The sequence below is a fragment of the Neoarius graeffei genome, chromosome 1 (genome assembly GCF_027579695.1).
Source record: "Neoarius graeffei isolate fNeoGra1 chromosome 1, fNeoGra1.pri, whole genome shotgun sequence".
Lineage (NCBI taxonomy): Eukaryota > Metazoa > Chordata > Actinopteri > Siluriformes > Ariidae > Neoarius > Neoarius graeffei.
In genome coordinates this window covers 49,088,916-49,110,331 of record NC_083569.1, presented here as the reverse complement: position 1 = coordinate 49,110,331, position 21,416 = coordinate 49,088,916, and the positions used below count along the sequence as shown (strand labels likewise).

General features: G+C 39.5%; 1 protein-coding gene across 1 annotated transcript in view; it reads right to left on the bottom strand.

The window, feature by feature from the left end:
- Positions 1-10,176: 10,176 nt before the first annotated feature.
- The window catches only part of LOC132885021 (uncharacterized), a 32,270-nt gene continuing 21,030 nt past the window's right edge, over positions 10,177-21,416 (bottom strand). The window contains exons 3-4 of the mRNA XM_060919245.1: positions 13,881-15,632; positions 10,177-13,448 (exon numbers count right to left, since the gene is read on the bottom strand). Of these exons, the coding sequence (XP_060775228.1) occupies positions 10,177-13,448; positions 13,881-15,632 (5,024 nt within the window). The remainder of the gene's footprint in view (positions 13,449-13,880; positions 15,633-21,416) is intronic.

The following is a 21,416-nucleotide window of genomic DNA, read 5'->3' as shown; positions in this document are numbered from 1 at the left end:
AAAAGCACTGGAGATGTGACAGACTGTGTAGGCTTGTTCAGGTTCATTTAAACAGTAACTAAAGAAATGCTCATCTCACAAATTCCAAATTTTCATTAGTTATCGAAACGATTTAGGAGTTTGTCTTCACTTGTACATTTCTGCAGTGGTAATGCCATTAACACTGTCAAGCCATGTTGTTTCACTGTGGTGTTAACAATCATCAGTCCCATGGGTTTCAACAATTGAATGAGGGATTATGAACAATATACTCTTAAAAAAGTAACATTACTTTGTAAAAGTAGAGTGTACAGTGGATAATACAGTAGTTATTATTTATGTCATTAAGTGGCCTGCTTTCTGTGTCTTATTTCATGAATGCCTACTTCTCTAGTTGTTCACCCTCTTTATCTTCATAAAAAATATAGTATGTCAAGTCAAGTATGCATTGATATGTGATAAGTAAAGTGTTAGTGTCTGTTTTTATTGGTTTAGCGTGAGCTCATGTCTGTATAACAGAGTCTGTGCAGCTGTGCTTCCTTTTCATTATGTGCATTACACAGTGCAATTATATGTGCACATTTATGTACATAAATCGTCCACCATGTAAACAGTATACATCTTTCTTTATACATCAAGCCCACAAATATCTAGAAAATTGCTGCTAGAGGCTCTGTTTTTATCTCATCTCATTACAGATCCCAGTTCAGTCAAAAACACAGTAGTGTATATCTCCAAGCACTTCTGTTTATGTTTAGCTGAAAAAAAGGCTTTTTATTTTCTGTCACATACAGTGCCTTGCAAAAGTATTTATCCCCCTTGGTGTTTGTCCTGTTTTGTCGCATTACAAGCTGGAATTGCAATGGATTTTTCAAGGGTTAGCACCATTTGATTTACACAACATACCTACCACTTTAAAGGTGCAAATTGTTTTTTATTGTGACACAAACAATAATAAAGATAAAAAAACAGAAATCAGGAGTGTGCATAGGTATTCACCCCCTTTCGTATGAAACCCCTAAATAAAAGCTGCTCTAACCAATTCACTTCATCAGTCACATAATTAGTTAATTAAGATCCACCTGTGTGCAATCAAAGTGTCACATGATCTGTCACATGATGTCTGTATAAATCAACTTGTTCTGGAAGGACCCTGACTCTGCAACACTACTAAGCAAGTAACATGAAAACCAAGGAGCCTCCAAACAGGTCAGAGACAAATTGTGGAGAAGTATAGATCAGGGTTGGGTTATAAATAATATCCCAAATTTTGAATATCCCAGGGAGCACCATTAAATCCATTATAGCACAATGGAAAGAATATGGCACCACGACAAACCTGACAAGAGAAGGCCGCCCACCAAAACTCACAGACCGGGCAAGGAGGGCATTAATCAGAGATGCAACAAAGACACCAAAGATAACACTGAAGGAGCTGGAAAGATCCACAGCAGAGATGGGAGTATCTGTCCATAGGACCACTTTAAGCCATACACGCCACAGAGTAGGGCTTTCTAGAAGAGTGGCCAGAAAAAAGCCATTGCTTAGGAAACCACATTTGGAGTTTGCCCAACAGCATGTGGCAGACACCCCAAACACATGGAAGAAGATTCTCTGGTCAAATGAGACTAAAATTGAACTTTTTGGCCATCATGGGAAATGCCATGTGTGGAGCAAACCCAACACCCTGAGAACACCATCCCTACAATGAAGCATGGTGGTGGCAGCATCATGCTGTGGGGATATTTTTCATCTGCAAGAACAGGAAACCTGGTCAGGATGGAAGGAAAGCTCGATGGCACTAAATACAGGGCAATTCTGGAGGAAAACCTGTTTGAGTCGGCCAGAGGTTTGAGACTGGGATGAACAGGAGACACGGTCCAGCAGGAGAATGACCCTAAACATACTGCTGAAGCTACACTGGAGTGGTTTAAAGGGAAACATTTAAACATCTTGGAATGGCCTAATCAAAGCCCAGACATCAATCCAATTGAGAATCTGTGGCATAACTTGAAGATTGCTGTACACCAACGCAACCCATCTAAGGAGTTGGAGCAGTTTTGCCTTGAGGAATGGACAAAAATCCCAGTGGCTAGATGTGGTCAGCTAATAGAGACATACCCCAAGAGACTTGCAGCTGTAATTGTAGCAAAAGGTGGCTCTACAAGTATTGACTTTGGGGGGTGAATACCTATGCAGATTCCAGATTTCTGTCTTTTCATCTTAATTATTGTTTGTGTCACAATAAAAAAAACCAGTGTGCACCTGTAAAATGGTATGCATGTTGTGTAAATCAAATGGTGCTAACCCTCCAATAATCCATTTTAATTCCAGTTTGTAATGCGACAAAACAGGACAAACACCAAGGGGATGAATACTTTTGCAAGGCACTGTAGTTGGTCAAGTCCTAGCCAAACTACATAGGAACATAAGAGTCTCCTGAGTCACTATAAGCATCAATGGTATATATACACCATACCATTCACACCTCTTTAAGTGGTATACTAATTATCCTTATTATTTTGCCATTTTAATTTTTTAATGGCAGTTTCAACACAGTACACATTTATGCTCTGCTATGAAATTTTATTAGAAGTAATATGCATGCTCATGTGTGTCCCCATAGCACATTAATTAAAAAAGTCACATTCAAATTAATGAATTAAAAAGAAACATTTCACAAACAAATAAATAAGATTAGTATCGCTGCCTCCCAGCTCCAGGATTCCCGGTTCACACCTGAGCTTGGGTTACTGTCTGTATGGCATATTGCATATTCTCCCTGTGTCTGTGTGGGTTTTCTCTAAGTTCTCCGGTTTCCTCCCACCACCCAAAAACATGCAGATAGGTAGATTACCTATGGCAAATTACTAATGAGTGTGTGAATCTGTGTGCATGGTACACTGTGATGAACTGGCATACTACTCAGGGTGATCTCTCCTGCCTTGTGCCCAGTGTTCCCCCAAATCAACCACAACCCTGACCAGGGTAAAGCAGTTACTGAAAATGAATGAACAAACAAAGATCAAAACAAGTGTTGCCAGGCAAAACAAACCCCGCCCGGCAGCACTTATTTTAAACATACATGTTGATAATGGTAATATTTCTCAATCATCAGCTGTCAGGTTATCGTTCTATGAAAATCCATGACCTTGAGTTTGACATTTCAAAGTCATTCAAGGTTAAAGGTCATGGTGCCAAACAAAAGCCCATATGGCACTTCCTCTAAGTTGATAATGGTAAATATCTGTCTACCACCAAACATTTTCAAGTTATAACCCTCTGAAAATCCATGACCTTGAGTTTGACCTTTCAAGGTCACTCAAGGTCAAAGATCATGGTGCTAAATGAAAGGCCATATGGGATTTCCTATATGCTCATAATAGTAAATATTTGTCTATTGGCAACCATTTTTGAGTTATAATGGAAAATACGTTATTTTGACCAAAAGGTTGACCTTTCCAGTGACCTTCACCTTGACCCGATTTCCCCCCAAAATTTAATGAAGTAATCTACGAACCATTGCCCACCTACCCTGAAAATGTGAAGTCAATCGGTGCAACCATCTAGACACTAGATTGTTAACAGACACACACACACACACACACACAAACAAACAAACAAGGTCAAAGGTCATGATGCCAAATGAAAGCTGATATATGACTTCCTATATGTTGATAATGATAAACATCTCTCTATAACCATTTTCAAGTTATAATGGAAAATATGCACATTTTAGCAATGACCTTGACCCCCAGGTGGCACGGTGGTGTAGTGGTTAGCACTGTTGCCTCACAGCAAGAAGGTCCGGGTTTGAGCCCCGTGGCTAGCGAGGGCCTTTCTGTGTGGAGTTTGCATGTTCTCCCCATGTCCACGTGGGTTTCCTCTGGGTGCTCTGGTTTCCCCCACAGTCCAAAGACATGCAGGTTAGGCTAACTGGTGACTCTAAATTAACCGTAGGTGTGAATGTGAGTGTGAATGGTTGTCTGTGTCTATGTGTCAGCCCTGTGATGACCTGGCGACTTGTCCAGGGTGTACCCCACCTCTCGCCCGGAGTCAGCTGGGATAGGCTCCAGCTTGCCTACGACCCTGTAGAACAGGATAAAGTGGTTACAGATAATGAGATGAGACCTTGACCCCCCTGACATTTGACCCCCAACCACTAAGAAAACTATGAGAGATCCCCCATCATGTAGCATATCAATGGAAGCAGAATTGAAAGATGAACATTTTGGAATTGGTTTGAAGTAAATATGATGAATATGAAAGAAGATATTGTGAAAAAAAGCCCCAAAATGATTTTGACTTTTTTGGTGACCTTGACCTTGACCCGATGACCCTCAAAATGTTGGAGGTTCTATTTGAGACCAATGCCCATCTATCCTGAAAGTTTCATGAAGATCGGTCCTGTTGTTTTCCCGTAATGGTGCTAACAAAGAAACAAAGAAACCCCACCAAAAACAATACCTCACCCCCGGTCGACTCCGTCCCGGGCGAGGTAAATAGGAACAACATTTTATTTCTATGGCACCTCCCCCCAAACTCAGGATTGCTTCCCATAATCCATGAAATGAAATAAATATAACAAACATGAATTAGAGATGAAGCGTACATGAATCAGAATTAATCGAGGTGATAATATAAGGACAAATAAACATAGTAAATCAATACAAACCTTAATAGGATTGTACCAAATGCAGTCTCAGTGCTGTGGAGAGGATAGAAATTTGATTGGAAATGTTTGAAATTTGTTACTAGGTGGACTGCACTTGGGAAGCAGTTTAGCAGCAAAAGACAGATTAGAGATTGGTGGGCGGTTATTCAGAAAAACAAATTTCTTAAGTAGATTTTGGATTGAATGGTGCAGCACCCAAAGCATGGATCAAGTGAGAAATAGGAGCAGAGATATTAGACAGGATGAATCAAGCTGGCATGATGCTGAGCTGCATTTTTTTTTTCATGAACTCCTGATGAGTGGGCAAATGGGGTAATATTGGGAAAGTAAAAAGAAAAATCAGAGGTATGTTGGTACAAAAAAGACTGAGTCAATTTTACTTTGAAAGACATTAAGCAATGATTCATGGAGCTCTGTGAATCTAAGCTTTACTGACTCTGAGGAAGGGAGTTTATGAGTTTATTTACAATTATAGCAAAATGTTCTATCCATCAGTGTGTAGCACTGTGGAAGAAATTAGAAGGTTCATGCTGCCATCTAGTGGTACATATTTCCTGGACAGACAAGAATAAACATTAAGCTTTTAATTAAAGTGCTAGTCTTATGAAAATGACATCACTCCTGGAAATTATACCTTATAAAACTAGACATGTTAAGTAGTTTACTGTCTAAATTGCATTTTAATACGAGACCGGGAACACGCTCTATTTAACCGGTAAATTTTGGTTCTTTGGGTCCGCCATTACACAAATGCGTTCCTGGTAAGTTATTGTTAATTCAAAGGAAGTGATGTCATATGCGCAACAGTTGAAAGTTTGTGGCATTTCTGGCTTCGTCTGCTTTGCAAAGTGTAGCACATTTTTAACCATTTTTTAAAAATCTCAAAACAAAATTAAAACCAAAGCATGCCTCCTGAGAGGTGTGTTGTTCAAGGCTGTTCAAGTGTAGCCGATTAAAAAAAAAAAAAGCAGAATTTTGATCCATTATAGCCCAAAGTTGGCAGGACACTTATGGAATGAATAGGTTTGATTTGTAAGGACAGGATGGTTTGGTGTCTGCTCCATACATTTTGAAAACGGTAAATTTGGGAAGGCAGCCCTTACAAAAAAGAAGTTTATTCAAGTGTGCTCGAAGTGATGTCATTTCCCCCTGACGAAAACTCTGGATAGAGTTGAAAGCTTGGGTAAGCAAGCTTTTTATGCAGTACAAGGTATTTTAAAAAAAATCACTTATGATTACCAAATTAGCTGCATAGATGAAACTTTTCAACCTAAAAATAAGAGAGTATGCGGTCAGTTTACTTTTTATTTACTTATCAGAGATATACTTAATAAAGTTATACATAAGTATACTTGGCTTATACTGAAAAGTATTTAGTAAAGTCTAAGTATATTAAGCTTATACTTAAACTTTTGATCAAGATATACTTAACAAAAGTGTAATAAAGTATTAAAATATTTGTGCCTTATGTTTAAGTGTACTTGCCCTGTAGTTGTGTAGAGCTTGGATGTCAATTTCAGTTGTCATTGCCATGTTTTTATACTTTGGCATTTAATCCAATGTTGCTTTAAATTTTGATTTTTAAAGAAAATGAATATGTTCTTAATCCTGAGTATCAGTTGTTATTTTGTGAATTCTTACCTTTATAACTTCATTGTAACTTAAGGTATAAAACACTTAAGTTGTCTACTGGTAGTGTGCATGAGGTAAGGGTTAGGGCTAGAAAACTAATGGTATCCCTAGAAGGGGAATTGCAGTATACTTCAAAACTAAAAAGTGGGCTAGTAACTAATAGTATATTCCCAATATGCTATAAAGTATACTTTTATAAACTAAAAAGTGGACTAGAAGTGTGTAACGAGTAAACCAATAGTATATTTCCAGTAAACTAAAAAGTGGACTAGAAGTATAAAACAAGTAAACTCACAGTATATTTCCAGTATACTATGAAGTATGCTTTTGTAAACTAAAGAGTGGACTACAAGTATAGAACTAGTAAACTATTAGTATATAAGTTTACTTATGGTATACTTGCAGTACAAAATAAAAAATACTAGTTGTATACTCAGATTTTACTTCTCTTAGACTTAAAGTATACTTTTATAAACTAAAAGTGGGCCAATTTAGTCCCAAGAAGTATTAGATTAGTTTACTTACAAGTATACTGTAAGTACATTGGTATCAGTATACTTGGTACACAAAAGTATACTTAAGGAAATATACTTTAACTTTACTTAAGTATACTTAATAAAATGAACTTGAAGTATACTTCTTTTTGATAAGGGAGATTCACAAAGAAGGATTTGAGCGACGCCTGGTATGCGGCGTCTCACAATCTGGAAATAAAAGTCAGAAGCGCCATCCTACCGGCACGGTGGTGTAGTGGTTAGCGCTGTTGCCTCACAGCAAGAAGGTTCTGGGTTCGAGCCCCGGGGCCGGCGAGGGCCTTTCTGTGCGGAGTTTGCATGTTCTCCCCGTGTCCACGTGGGTTTCCTTCGGGTGCTCCGGTTTCCCCCACAGTCCAAAGACATGCAGGTTAGGTTAACTGGTGACTCTAAATTGACCGTAGGTGTGAGTGTGAATGGTTGTCTGTGTCTATGTTTCAGCCCTGTGATGACCTGGCGACTTGTCCAGGGTGTACCCCGCCTTTCGCCCGTAGTCAGCTGGGATAGGCTCCAGCTTGCCTGCGACCCTGTAGAGCAGCATAAAGTGGCTAGAGATAATGATATGAGATGAGCGCCATCCTACAGAACTCACCGCACAGCAAGTGTCAAGTTTGTGTTCGACACATTCATTTTCAGTGCTGGAGCCAGCAGAAGTGGGTGACGCGTTGCACCATATGCATTGTGTGCAGTGAGCACACAGCAGCCAGGAATTTGTTAGGGTTAACCTCCAAAACTAAGTTGCTCCTAAAACTTCAACCTTTTCTGGTTCTAACAGTACCAATTAGGACCATGTAGACCCTTTGTGCTACAATGTTAGGGTGGTAGTGGTGGGAGGTGGGGTCAGTGCACAATTATCGTTAATGATTTTTTTTTTTTTTACTAAAATCACCATATCTCTGCAACCGTAAAAGAATTTTACAACTCCACTCTCTCATTCAAGTACTTTTGCAACTCTCATTCCAGACTTTACAAGACAGCCATTGTCATCAAGTCCACCTCTTTCCTCTAATTTACAGTGTGATAACTGCCTAACTCTGAAATCAGATAAGAAAACTCTGTGGTCCAGAATTAAAAGGCTAGAACGTAAAGTAAAAGAAAAAGGAAACACAAATACATGTCAATCAGAGCAATTGGGTGAGTACATTTAAAACTATGTTTGATTCTCCAATAACTGTTTCAGCAGGTACATATACAGGTTTTATTTCTTTATTTGTGCCATTTTTTATTTTCTTAATCTGATTTCAAATCCGGGGCGGCACGGTGGTGTAGTGGTTAGCGCTGTCGCCTCACAGCAAGAAGGTCCTGGGTTCGAGCCCCGGGGCCGGCGAGGGCCTTTCTGTGCGGAGTTTGCATGTTCTCCCCGTGTCCGCGTGGGTTTCCTCCGGGTGCTCCGGTTTCCCCCACAGTCCAAAGACATGCAGGTTAGGTTAACTGGTGACTCTAAATTGACCGTAGGTGTGAATGTGAGTGTGAATGGTTGTCTGTGTCTATGTGTCAGCCCTGTGATGACCTGGCGACTTGTCCAGGGTGTACCCCGCCTTTCGCCCGTAGTCAGCTGGGATAGGCTCCAGCTTGCCTGCGACCCTGTAGAAGGATAAAGCGGCTAGAGATAATGTGATGTGATGTGATTTCAAATCCATTGCCTTTCTAAGAATGTAAGAATGGCTCTGGCATGCCTAAAACAGCACTCAATATTCCCTACTATAGGCACCTACAATAAATTATTAAAATTATAAAATAATATAATTATTATGACACATGTGCCATCCCCTTGTAGCTTTCATCGTCTTTCTCAAAAAAATTAGGATCAAGAATACACGCCATTACAGAGAATATTATAGAGTCTGTATGGACACAAAAGAAGGCAGTGGCGCATATGACGTCACACAGGCAGCGCCGCTGACCTATAAATTGCTGCGATCTAATAATGGTGGACAAGTTTTTGGTGATTTTTGGAACAGAATTCAGATGAAAAAAATTTTTTGAACCATTTTTTTTATTTATCGATGAACTTTACAACCTATTTGAGGATATCACACACAGAAAACCTGGGATTTTATGACATCATTTTCACAAGACTAGCACTTTTAAGATATTTATACTACATCCATTCATTATCTATGCTGCTTATCTGTCAGGGTCATGGGGAAGCTGGAGCCAATCCCAGCTGACTTTGGGTGAGGGTACACCCTGGGCAGGTCGCCAGTCTATCGCAGGGCTAACACAGAGACGAACAACCATTCACACTCACATTCACACATATGGGCAATTTAGAGTTGCTAGTTGAACTAATCCTCATGGCTTTGGACTGTGGGAGGAAACCAGAGCACTTGGAGGAAACCTGCAAACACCACACAGAAAGGCCCTAGTTAGCCCTGAGGTTCAAACTCAGAACTTTCTTGCTGTGAGGCAACAGTGCTAACCAGTGCACCACCATGCTGTCCTATTTATACTACAGCTAAGTTAAAAAAAAAAGTCAGCTACCACTGACCTTACAATGTTTTTGTGTCTTTCACCAACATTATTTTATTGCAGAATGTATCTGAGGATATATGCACATATTGACTTTATTTATTAGAAAATACAATATTTTGAAAAATGTTAACCAAGTCACCAACAGTGTCTAACCAAAAGCTAGTAAGTGCTGTATATATGTTTAATGTACACAAATGAATTAAATGAACATAAAGCCAATATCAAATGGTGTGATTTAATACAGTAAACTCACAGCTGGCATTCATCATCTGCATAAATATAACTCAAAGTTATTGTTTTCTGTCATCCACATGTGGGTCTCATTTTGGGAGCTAGAGCTAACATCTGTGGGACTTTAAAGTACAGTATTTAGTCAAAATGAGATTGCCATAATGCACAGGGTGGCATTCAAGTCTCCAGACTAGCTTTTGTCTTGATGGTTCATTCATGATGTAAGCAGACATGCTCTGGTTACATCGCTTTAGCATCACCAACAAGTCACTGGGAAAATTTCCATAAGGGAGACATATAACACATCTGTTTTTTTTCCACAGACTGAATTAATTACAGTTTCTTTTTTCATTAAAAAAGGTATGAACACAAGCACTGAACAACTGACAGTTCGGCATTGTGATGAGAGATTAGGCACTAAATTATTCATGATCTGTCACCTTAAGTGCTAATCAGTATCCAACAGATGTGCTTCATAAATCAAGGTGGTGCACATGATCATTTTCAGCACCTCCAGGAACTGTTGCCTTTCAAAATGCCATTATGCTAACAATAAACGTAAGGCAGCTTAGGTCATCACGAGTACTGGAGTTTGTTTTTATATTCAAGTATTACTACTACTGCAGCAATGTGAATTGCTAAATACGTAGTTTACAGTATGGGGCAGTGTTGCCCACAAAATACAAACAGCATCTCCAGAGCATCAGGTTCTGCCGATTGCTTGATGACCCCTGTTTGTGCACTCTGTCCTTTGACTGGCTGGGTAACCACAGTAGGTGTTGTAGCTTCTGTCAGTGGGTGCACCTTATTATCTCCTTTCTTTAAGACTGATGGACTGATGGTAGGTAGAAGGCTGTTTCTCTCAGCCATGGTTTTTTGTACCTGTGTTTCAGAGGCCACTTGAACCTCCCTTTTTTCTTCTGGCTCCAGATCAGAGTCACTTGCATTTGGAAGGTTGAAATAAGTAAACTTTGACCTTGATGACCCAGGCCACTTCTCAAGCGTACTGGAAGGCAGAATCCCATGAAAAGAATCTTCTTGCCCAGAATGTTGCTCAGGCTCAACTGATGCGGTTTTGTTGTTTTTCTCTTTTCTGTGTCCTTCCTGGAGTTCTGGAGAGGATTCACGAATGTGGTTCTCGGCAAGTAACCAGTGCCCTTTCTCAATACGATTAGCATCTTCAGATCCTTCCTGTTCATTCAGTGTGATGCAAGCAGTTGGAGCATTAAGGATATCAGATGCGTTTGTGGCACTGAAGTATGATACGTCAGTCACTCGAGTGCGAGCTTCATGGTAGGATGCCAGACTAGATACATTGGTTCTTCCAGGACCTTCTCTTTGCTTGGCCTTCAAGGCAGATGGGGATCTCATATTATCTGCACCTATACTACTTGAATTTCCTCTTCCATAGAGCCTTTCAATGGTTTTCCTGACAAAACCCTTGGCAATGGCTAACCGGCTTGTGTCATCCTCCCCACTGGATGTCTCTTGTGACCAGTTTCCCCCACTGTCTGTGGATTCTGGCTGGGAATCCGATAGATCAGAATTCTGACTATGTAGTTGTCTCTGCCCGTTCTGGGTTCTAGTTTGGCTCTTAGCAAGAAACATATCCCTGATGAACTTCACTCTGTTAGCCTGAATGCTTCTTTCTGGCTCTTGTGGTAAAGAGCTGCTTTGGGAATCATAGCTAAATGCTAATGAAGATGAGTGGACTTCTGAGGTTGTGTCTATGAGTTTGTCTGTTAAAGAAACATTATTTAAGTTATCTGGGTCTGATACTTCAGTGTGATGCACAAATCTGTGCATTGACTTCTCCGGTTTACTGCTAGGCCTTTGTGTACATGTTTCCAGGTTACTGACGAATTTTGCTACTGAAATACTCTTCTTTTTAGCCTGTACTGTCCTTTTTTCACACACTGCAGCTTCTTTAAGCTTGTGTTCCTTTTGATTATGAATATTTTCTTGACGAACTGTGTAGCATTCTGGGTCCTCCATGACAACCTGCTTCTTCTCAGAATAAATCTTCTCTGTTTGATGTCTGGTCTCATGTTCCAGACAAACAGCTAGCGAAGTAGTTTGCATTTCAGGATATCCAGTGTTCTTCTTCACACACTCTGTTTTACTGTCTAACTGCATGCATGCTTGACTCACCAGTCCTTCACTTTGCCATTTTGCTTGGGACTCAATCATGGAATATTTCTTTTGTAAACCATTTACTGGATTTATTTGAAGATTTTCTTCTTTATCACTGACCTGATCTTCAGAAAAGTTCATATGTTCTTCACCACAGCTATCTTCAAAGCTGGATTTCTCCTCTTCAGAGCTGGTGAGGCCTTCTTTACTCTGACTTGACTCTGATAATTTGGGGTACACTTCAGTAATTCTACCATTATCCATTTCACTTGCATTCCTCAGGTCTTTCACTTCCTCCATTTCTTTATTGCTATCTAGTTCCTGAAAATATTTAGTATCAGTCTCCATAATACAATCTTCCTCTACTCTGTTATCCTTAGATAAAATTCCACCTTGTGTCACTTCACTCTGTTCACACGCTGCCCCGTCTTTGATCTCTTTCATATTTACTTCCTGATTTGCATATATTTCCTGTTTCCCATTATGTTTTATATCTTTCTCCTCAGTTCTTTGTTGCTTTTCTTCCAAGATTTTTTCACAGATGTTAGTGTTTAGTATGTAGTCAGCCTGTTGTATTCTCTCCATGGGACAGGAATTACTTTCCTGTTCATGAGTTACCACTTTGATTTCTTTTTCAGTACCAAGCAATGAATGTGGCATAAAGACCTCTGAATTGCTATGTGCATAAACTGCTTTTTCAATGACAAATTTAACATACGTGTTTACATCTTCAAGCACATCATCAGGGAACTTGACTTTTTCCTCCATTAATCCTGATTGTGTATAGCTATTTACCTTTTTCTCTGGGCGTGACTCAAACAGCTCTTCTGATCTCTCAACTGGATTACCTCTGACTCTCTCCTTTTCTTGGGTTTGGAAAGCAGCCAACTCGTCTCTAACTCTGTCTGGAACACCTAGTTGTTCCATGAACCCTTGAATTTCTTCCTCCTCAGAGCTTGAACCACTGTAAGACCTATCCCTAGTACACTCTGGTGTAACACTGGAACTCATGGACATATTGCTCAGTTGTTGGAAACCTTTCCAGCTCTGCAGCAACTGATTCGATGCCGATTTCTGCAGAGCACTTAAGTTGGCTCTCAGCTGCTCTGCATTCTCAATAACTGCCATCTCCTTAAGAGACTGAAGCATAAGCAAAGCCTCCGAGCAACTCAGGCTGTTCTCAGCTTGGTGGAGTGCATTCAAGTTCTTCAGACCATCTCTCAAAGTCATGACTGAAAGGAATGCTAGGAGCACTCGTGATGAAGAACCAAAAGTAGAGGCCAAGTGTGCAGAAAAATCTGGCATACTATTGGATTTCTCCAAACAGGACCGCTGTTTGTGCTGTGTTGCTTCACGGAGTGAATTAATGGAATGGCAGAGCTCATCTAGAACATGCCTCATATCAGGTCTTACTGCCATTTTGACTGTGTATGATTTTTCTGCTGGGAAAACTTCCATTTCTTTCTCTGATAGTGGACTTAAAGATGTATGTTTATCATTTTCACATGAGCCCATCAATCCCTTTGTAGATTTAGATCCCTTGATCATACCTGAAAGTCCAGGTTTTGGCTTTTTGTAAAATGTTGTCTTCTTAGAAAGGGCTGTTTTCTCCAGGCTTTGATTGCTGAATAGTGATGCTTTGGACAAAGTGTTATTTTTTGGTATTTGTTCTATTGAGTGTTGGCTGGATAGTGTCTTTTCTGAAGAAGGATCTCTAGTAAGAGATGTTGGTTTCACGTGGTTGTTTGCATGTCCAAGTGCATTATCCATGGGCTCATCTGTGTTTTCATCTTTTTCCACATATTGGGGAAGTTGGATTATTTGTTGTTTTGAAGATAATTTTTCACAAGTGGCTAAATTATGATCTAAAAAAGCATAACTAGCCGTTTGTGCATTATTTCTTGACAACTGCATATTTTCTTGTGAAATATTGTGAGCTACAGTTTTGCCAAATGAATTTTCATTTGGCGATGAAGTATCTTCTGAAGAAATTTTTTTCTGGAAATTATTTCTCAGAGAGAAATCATTGGTAGAGAGAGTCATTGGTACAGGTGTGTTCACTGAAGTGATACTTTGAGATGACTTTGTGTCTCCTTTCAATGGGTTAACTTGGGTAGAATCTCTGGGCAATATGATTCTTTTGGGGGAGCAAATGAATAGCTCTTTCATTGACAACTTTGGCATGTTTCTGGGAGTACTAGTATTAGCTCCTGGAGTCTCACAAATTATCTCCAACTCCTGAGAAGAATTGGATGGTGGCACCTGTTCCTGGTCAGGAGGTGGTTCTGCTTCACTCTTCTGTAACCAGACTTTTACATTTTCCTTTAAGACTGAGGAAGTGTAATGCAGAACAGGAAGGGAGGTGCTTTCTTTAAGCTCTTGTGTCTCTTGCTCTTCTTGCATTGATGTTTGCCGTGTTAGGGTACATTTATTGGTTGATACATTAAGTAAAAGTTTATTCTGTGAGGTAAAGCCTTCACTTAGTTTCTGCTGGTGTATGTCTGCTTTGGCAGGTTTCTTGTCATTGCTAAAGTGTTGTTTAGCAGATAATTCATTTGGACTTTGGATTTGCATCTGAAAAGTCTTGTGTAATGTGGAAGAAACACTTTCATGACTAATGGGTAGATTGATTCTTTTACCTTTTAATAATTTCTCAACAGATTTGGCTCTGTGCTGTTCATTCATACCTCTCATAACTCCAGCCTGGTTAAAGATAGCAGATCTTATTTTCTTGATCTCTTTCAGAATGTCAGTTTTGTTATCTTTTCTCCTATATTCACGAGTGGCAATATGGAAAATATGACTCTTTTTCACAATAACTCTTACTCTTTTTCTTTTCTCGCTAGTGTCTACTGTTGAATTCATTCTAGAAGCTGATGTTTTAGAAGATTCAGCTGGAGGAGTATGCATTTTTGACTTTTTGTTTTTGATCTCTGGAAGGTTATTTTTTTCACATGATGTCTGGAACTCCAATGAGGGGAAGAATGTTTCCTGTCTTTGGAGAGACCCATAAACTGTGGCAGATCTGGGCTCAGACTCCAAGACTTTAGTAGAAGAGGGAACAGTGTCAGGGGATGGATAAAATACAGTATCACATGTACACATCCCCTGATCATAGAATTGTGTATTGGCAAGGAAGCTCTTCTGACAAGCTTGCTGCTCATAGATGTGAAGAACTGTCTTCTGCCCACTATCCTGTAGTTGCCGATTGTCTGCAGATTTATCTGAACTAGCCTGCAATTGTAAGGAGCCTGTGCTACGAGGTTTAGGTACTGGGTGTTTATTGCACTTCCTTAGTATGCATTGCTCCTTCTCATTGTTTGCTGCTTCCCTAGAGGGGTCCGGTCTTTGCGTAATATCTTGGCTCTTGGTTTCAACCAATTCAGATATTTGTTTCTGTTCTGGAAGCGGCTGCAAGGGCTCTTTTATTCTGATGCCTTCCTCTGCCCTACATTCCATCATTTCTTCATGCAGTGGAAAACATTCATTCGTAGAGACACTGCTATATTCTTTAGGGCACCTTTGGGTTGCTGAGGCATCAAGGTCAACATCAGGGGAAATATTGTGAGCTAAAGCTGCACCCTGATCAGAATGTGAATTCAAGCCAGATTTCATTTGACTTGTAACACTTTGCCGACTGAGTGTCGTCGTCCAATGAACAGTTTCCTCCTCTTTAATAGTCAAGCGCACCTTCATCTGTACAGTCATGCTGCCATCTTGATTGACTCGAAAAGATTTTTCAATGTCATCATCAGTGGGCATGCAGATGCATTCATTAGTGTCACCATCCATACAGGTGGCTGTATCTGTCTCTGCGATAGATCCCAGTAGCTGACCAGTATCCATTTCCACAGAACCAGTGGGGTCATATGCACTTTCTGCAAAACTGTTGTGTAACTGATTTACAAGGTAACGCTCTGAAGATGGTGAGAAAGGCCGAGATTTGATGCTGCTGGTCATGGATTTCTTTTTTCCTTTAGAAGTAAATTATGATTAATTGGATTATCATAAACAAAGCAGCAGAAAAAAACAGGACAGTATTTTACCACAAATCACAGACATGGAAGAAGTAGATGTGTCAGGAACATATCAGGGTATCAATTTGATTATCCAGGCCAGACCACCACGAAGGCATTAACAGGGAAAAAAAAGAAAGAGACTGGGATTAGAACCAGCAATGATGTGAGCAAGTTATGACGCATGTTGCAAGATATAGGTCAAGCTAGTTATTACTACAGATACCAATGCCTCAGCGCTTCTCAGATAATCATCTCAGACAGTACATTTTACTGTTGCAGTCGATTTGCAGTACATTGTTTCTTGCTTTAATGCTTCATTGTATTAAAAGCAAATTATGTTGGATTTATATCTCACATTGTTCACACAAAATGTGTCCTGTTCAATATAGTGGATATAAAAAGTCTACACATGCCTGTTAAAGTTGCAGGTTTTTGTGATGTAAATGAAACTAAAACCCCATTCCACTCGTAGTGAAACCCATATATTTGCCATTATTATGCTGCAACGGTGTCCTGTGGGAATGGGAGCAAAACAACAAAGTCAAAACATTAATCTTCCCCCTGTCAACCTAGTAACATTATTGAAATCTTTTGTAACAGCTCCAGTGAGAATCAGAACTATCAGATTTACGTGCTGTGATGGTTGTGATGTTGCTGGCAGTGATGTGATGGTAGTGATATTGCGATGGCACTATTCATACTGCTTCAATGTAAAACAACCAGTGGCAAACTCAAAACAACAAGCAAAGAAAGCATTAGGAGATACAGTAGGAGCACCGTATCCACGGGGAATGTGTTCCAAGATCTAACACTGAGAGCCAAAAACATAGATACAGTGGTGCTTGAAAGTTTGTGAACCCTTTAGAATTTTCTATATTTCTGCATAAATATGACCTAAAACATCATCAGATTTTCACACAAGTCCTAAAAGTAAATAAAGAGAACCCAGTTAAACAAATGAAACAAAAATATTATACTTGGTCATTTATTTATTTATTTATTTATTTATTGAGGAAAATGATCCAATATTACATATCTGTGAGTGGCAAAAGTATGTGAACCTCTAGGATTAGCAGTTAATTTGAAGGTGAAATTAGAGTCAGGTGTTTTCAATCACTGGGATGACAATCAGGTGTGAGTGGGCACCCTGTTTTAGTTAAAGAACAGGGATCTATCAAAGTCTGATCTTCACAACACATGTTTGTGAAAGTGTATCATGGCACGAACAAAGGAGATTTCTGAGGACCTCAGAAAAAGCGTTGTTGATACTCATCAGGCTGGAAAAGGTTACAAAACCATCTCTAAAGAGTTTGGACTCCACCAATCCACAGTCAGACAGATTGTGTACAAATGGAGGAAATTCAAGACCATCGTTACCCTCCCCAGGAGTGGTCGACCAACAAAGATCACTCCAAGAGCAAGGCATGTAATAGTCGGCGAGGTCACAAAGAACCCCAGGGTAACTTCTAAGTAACTGAAGGCCTCTCTTACATTGGCTAATGTTAATGTTCATGAGTCCACCATCAGGAGAACACTGAACAACAATGGTGTGCATGGCAGGGTTGCAAGGAGAAAGCCACTGCTCTCCGAAAAGAACATTGCTGCTCGTCTGCAGTTTGCTAAAGATCACATGGACAAGCCAGAAGGCTATTGGAAAAATGTTTTGTGGACGGACGAGACCAAAATAGAACTTTTTGGTTTAAATGAGAAGCGTAATGTTTGGAGAAAGGAAAACACTGCATTCCAGCATAAGAACCTTATCCTATCTGTGAAACATGGTGGTGGTAGTATCATGGTTTGGGCCTGTTTTGCTGCATCTGGGCCAGGATGGCTTGCCATCATTGATGGAACAATGAATTCTGAATTATACCAGCGAATTCTAAAAGAAAATGTCAGGACATCTGTCCATGAACTGAATCTCAAGAGAAGGTGGGTCATGCAGCAAGACAACGACCCTAAGCACACAAGTCATTCTACCAAAGAATGGTTAAAGAAGAATAAAGTTAATGGCCAAGTGTCCTGACCTTAATCCAATCGAAATGTTGTGGAAGGACCTGAAGCGAGCAGTTCATGTGAGGAAACCCACCAGCATCCCAGAGTTGAAGCTGTTCTGTACGGAGGAATGGGCTAAAATTCCTCCAAGTCGGTGTGCAGGACTGATCAACAGTTACCGCAAACATTTAGTTGCAGTTATTGCTGCACAAAGGAGTCACACCAGATACTGAAAGCAAAGGTTCACATACTTTTGCCACTCACAGATATGTAATATTGGATCATTTTCCTCAATAAATAAATGACCAAGTATAATATTTTTGTCTCATTTGTTTAACTGGGTTCTCTTTATCTACTTTTAGGACTCGTGTGAAAATCTGATGATGTTTTAGGTCATATTTATGTAGAAATACAGAAAATTCTAAATGGTTCACAAACTTTCAAGCACCACTGGAGGAGTGAACCATTTATAAAGCTTGTTTTTTTCATGTACATACTGTACATACTTATGATAAAGTTTAATTTATAAACTACACACAATGACATCAAGAACAGTAATTGATAATAAAATAAAACAGTTATAACAATATAGTGTAATAAAAAAATGTTACGTGAGTGTGGTTTCCATTTCTCGCTCAGTCGAATGAACAGGATTCTGACATTTCCACTTAATATTTTTATCATGGCTGAGGTGCGGAGATGGATGCAAGTGCGGAAACCTTTTATTTACACAGGATAGTCAAAGCAACAAAAAACACCAGGCATGAAAACATGACAGTAGAAGTGATGAACACAACGAGCATTGGCATGGAAAATAAAAAAAGAACGCAAGACAAGCTAACAGAAGCTTAAATAAGGTGAGTGATAAGTAAAAGTGAAAGCAGGTGTGTGTGGTTGTGAGGGAACTGTAGTTCGAGAGGTCATGCTTGTATGCTTGAGTGAGTCAGCAGATACAGCAGTTCCACTGTATAAGCAAAAATGTTATAAATAACCTTTGCTTGAACAAAACAAAATGTTCAGAAACAGGAAGAGAACTCTCTCAAGAGAGATGTGATGCAGCTCAACTTGTGCCTAATAACTAACTAGCTAATGTCTCAGCTTCTGGCTTGGGCTTTTCACAACAAAGGACTTGCCACCTTTTGAATTATACATCAAATCTGGTCTTGAATGGTTCATGCTCTGCAGCATTCTGTTAAATACAGTCAGGTGGAAATACATGATATCTGTTGCTTCTCTGTTATGGAAGACTGAGTGGGAATGAAAAATTGTTGTTTTTTCCATGTTGCATTTATCTCCTCCAATAATGAATTTCATGTATGAAAGGGGCTTAAAGGAGATACACAGAACCATGGCCTCATTTTTTGTTTATAAATGCCTTGAGACTTCAAGAATGGTACAGTAATAGTTTTAAGTGTTAACAATAAATCTGATATAGTAATTTTTACAATTAAAGTGATTCATATAAGTAGCAGTCTGAGTGAATGACCTTGACATCTGTGACGTCACAGCAGGAAGGCTATCGGTCTCATCGCCATTTCCGCTATACTAAAACACAGAGCTGACTGCAACTTCGAGCTTTCATTTTGAGCTAATTTATCGCCATGCCACATAGATGTGTTGCTGGTGGGTGCAGCAACACAACAGAAGGTGGATTTACATTGCATTCATGGCCCAAGAATGTTCAAACTGCAAAGATTTGGATGCGTTTTGTGAGAAGTTCACGGGCACATTGGGCGCCTACGAAGTGGTCTCTCCTCTGCGCTGCACATTTTATTGAAGACTCATACGAGACCTCTGATCTGTTGAGGAGCATTGGCTATAAGCCTGCATTGAAAGAGGGTGCAGTACCAACAATTAAAGGATAAGAAAACTACAATAAAAGGAAAGTAAGTTCAGTTGCACCAGTTCTTCTGGAGTGTGAGCCAAGGGTTGTTGCTAAAACCTGGGATGGAACAGGATGGGACCTCCCCGCGGTTGTTGCTAAAACTGGTGACATCCCGTCCCAGGTTTTAGTAATTGCCTGAACTAAGCAGTAATGGTGGAGTACTCAGTATGGAGAAAATGGAGAATGAGTGGACCAGCCGTCTGATTTCTCCGCTGGATATGCTTGCCTCAGCAGCAATATCTCGCCCTTACGTGGAAGAAGCAAATGAATGGAGAACTGAACGAACAACTGAAAGTCAGATTGTTTCAAAACAATCAGCCACAAAGTCAGCCTTCAAGAAGCGAGAACACAGACAGGTAAGCTGCGACTCTCATTTGGATAAAAAAGAACAAAAACAACAACACTCATTGTTTACCTGCATTTAGATTAATACATGCACTTGTGTTTAAGTTACCGGTATAAGATTATTTAATTTGCTTCAGAATGTGATTGTCTCAGTTCATCTGATTATTTAATCAGCCTTTTACATTTTATCAGTGAAAATGCATGTATGTACATGTGTGTTGCATAAGTTATAACACCTATCCTGTTTTAATGAGAGTCAACCCACAATCGATGAAGTCAAACCAGTCTTAGTTGATCAAGTTGGTAACGGGATTTCCTACTTTCACCATAAATTTTTATTTATATGACTTTGGTCTATAGCTGTCAAAGGCCTCAGCCTTAAAACCGGTTACCGCAGTGACGTCATGCACTCAGGGCTGGCTGGCTCAGCGGGGCAGCTCGAATGCCAACTTTGCCGTCGATTTTAACTCTCAAAAATATATATTTTTAATTCCCATTTATGCAGCATCCAAAAGTCAAGGATGGAGATACTATCCACTCAGAAATGTATTTTAAAATAAAGGTTCTGCATATCTCCTTTTAGAGAAATCATATCAAGTCTTTTCCCATCTTTAACGTGATATAGCAACCAACAAAATTAAAGTGAAAAAGAAATAGAAATATTTTCAGAAAAAAAAGAAGAAAAAGAAAAAAATACAATAACCTGGTTCCAGTAGTGTGCACATCCTTTAAATAAAATCTGCTTAAGCACCTCGTGCTTGAAATCCAGCACTCACTCTTTATGGGTCTAACAACTTGCATGTTATCAGTAACACCTGACTGCTAATTACTATCTTAATAATTGTGGAAGTTTGAAGGGTGTACTTATATTTTCCTGCCTGGTTTCTGAATGTTTGTTTACTTTTTGGGAAATGACTACATATTGAAATCTGGTATGATCTTTTGTTAGCAGGAGTTTATTTGTTTGTTTGTTTGTTTGTTTGTTTGTTTGTATAAGTTGTTGAAGACCATATACAGTATCTTGCAAAAGTATTCATCCCCCTTGGTGTTTGTCCTGTTTTGTCACATTACATGCTGGAATTAAAATGGATTATTGGAGGGTTAGCACCATTTGATTTACACAACATGCCTACAACTTTACAGGTGCAAATTGTTTTTTATTGTGACACAAACAATAATTAAGATGACCCCCCCCCCAGAAATCTGGAGTGTGCATAGGTATTCACCCCCTTTCATATGAAACCCCTAAATAAGAGCTGCTCCAACCAATTCACTTCATAAGTCACATAATTAGTCGATTAAGATCCACCTGTGTGCAATCAAAGTATCATATGATCTGTCACATGATGTCTGTATAAATCAACCTGTTCTGGAAGGACCCTGACTCTGCAACACTACTAAGCAAGCAACATGAAAACCAAGGAGCCTCCAAACAGGTCAGAGACAAAGTTGTAGAGAAGTATAGATCAGGGTTGGGTTATCCCAAACTTTGAATATCCCAGGGAGCACCATTAAAT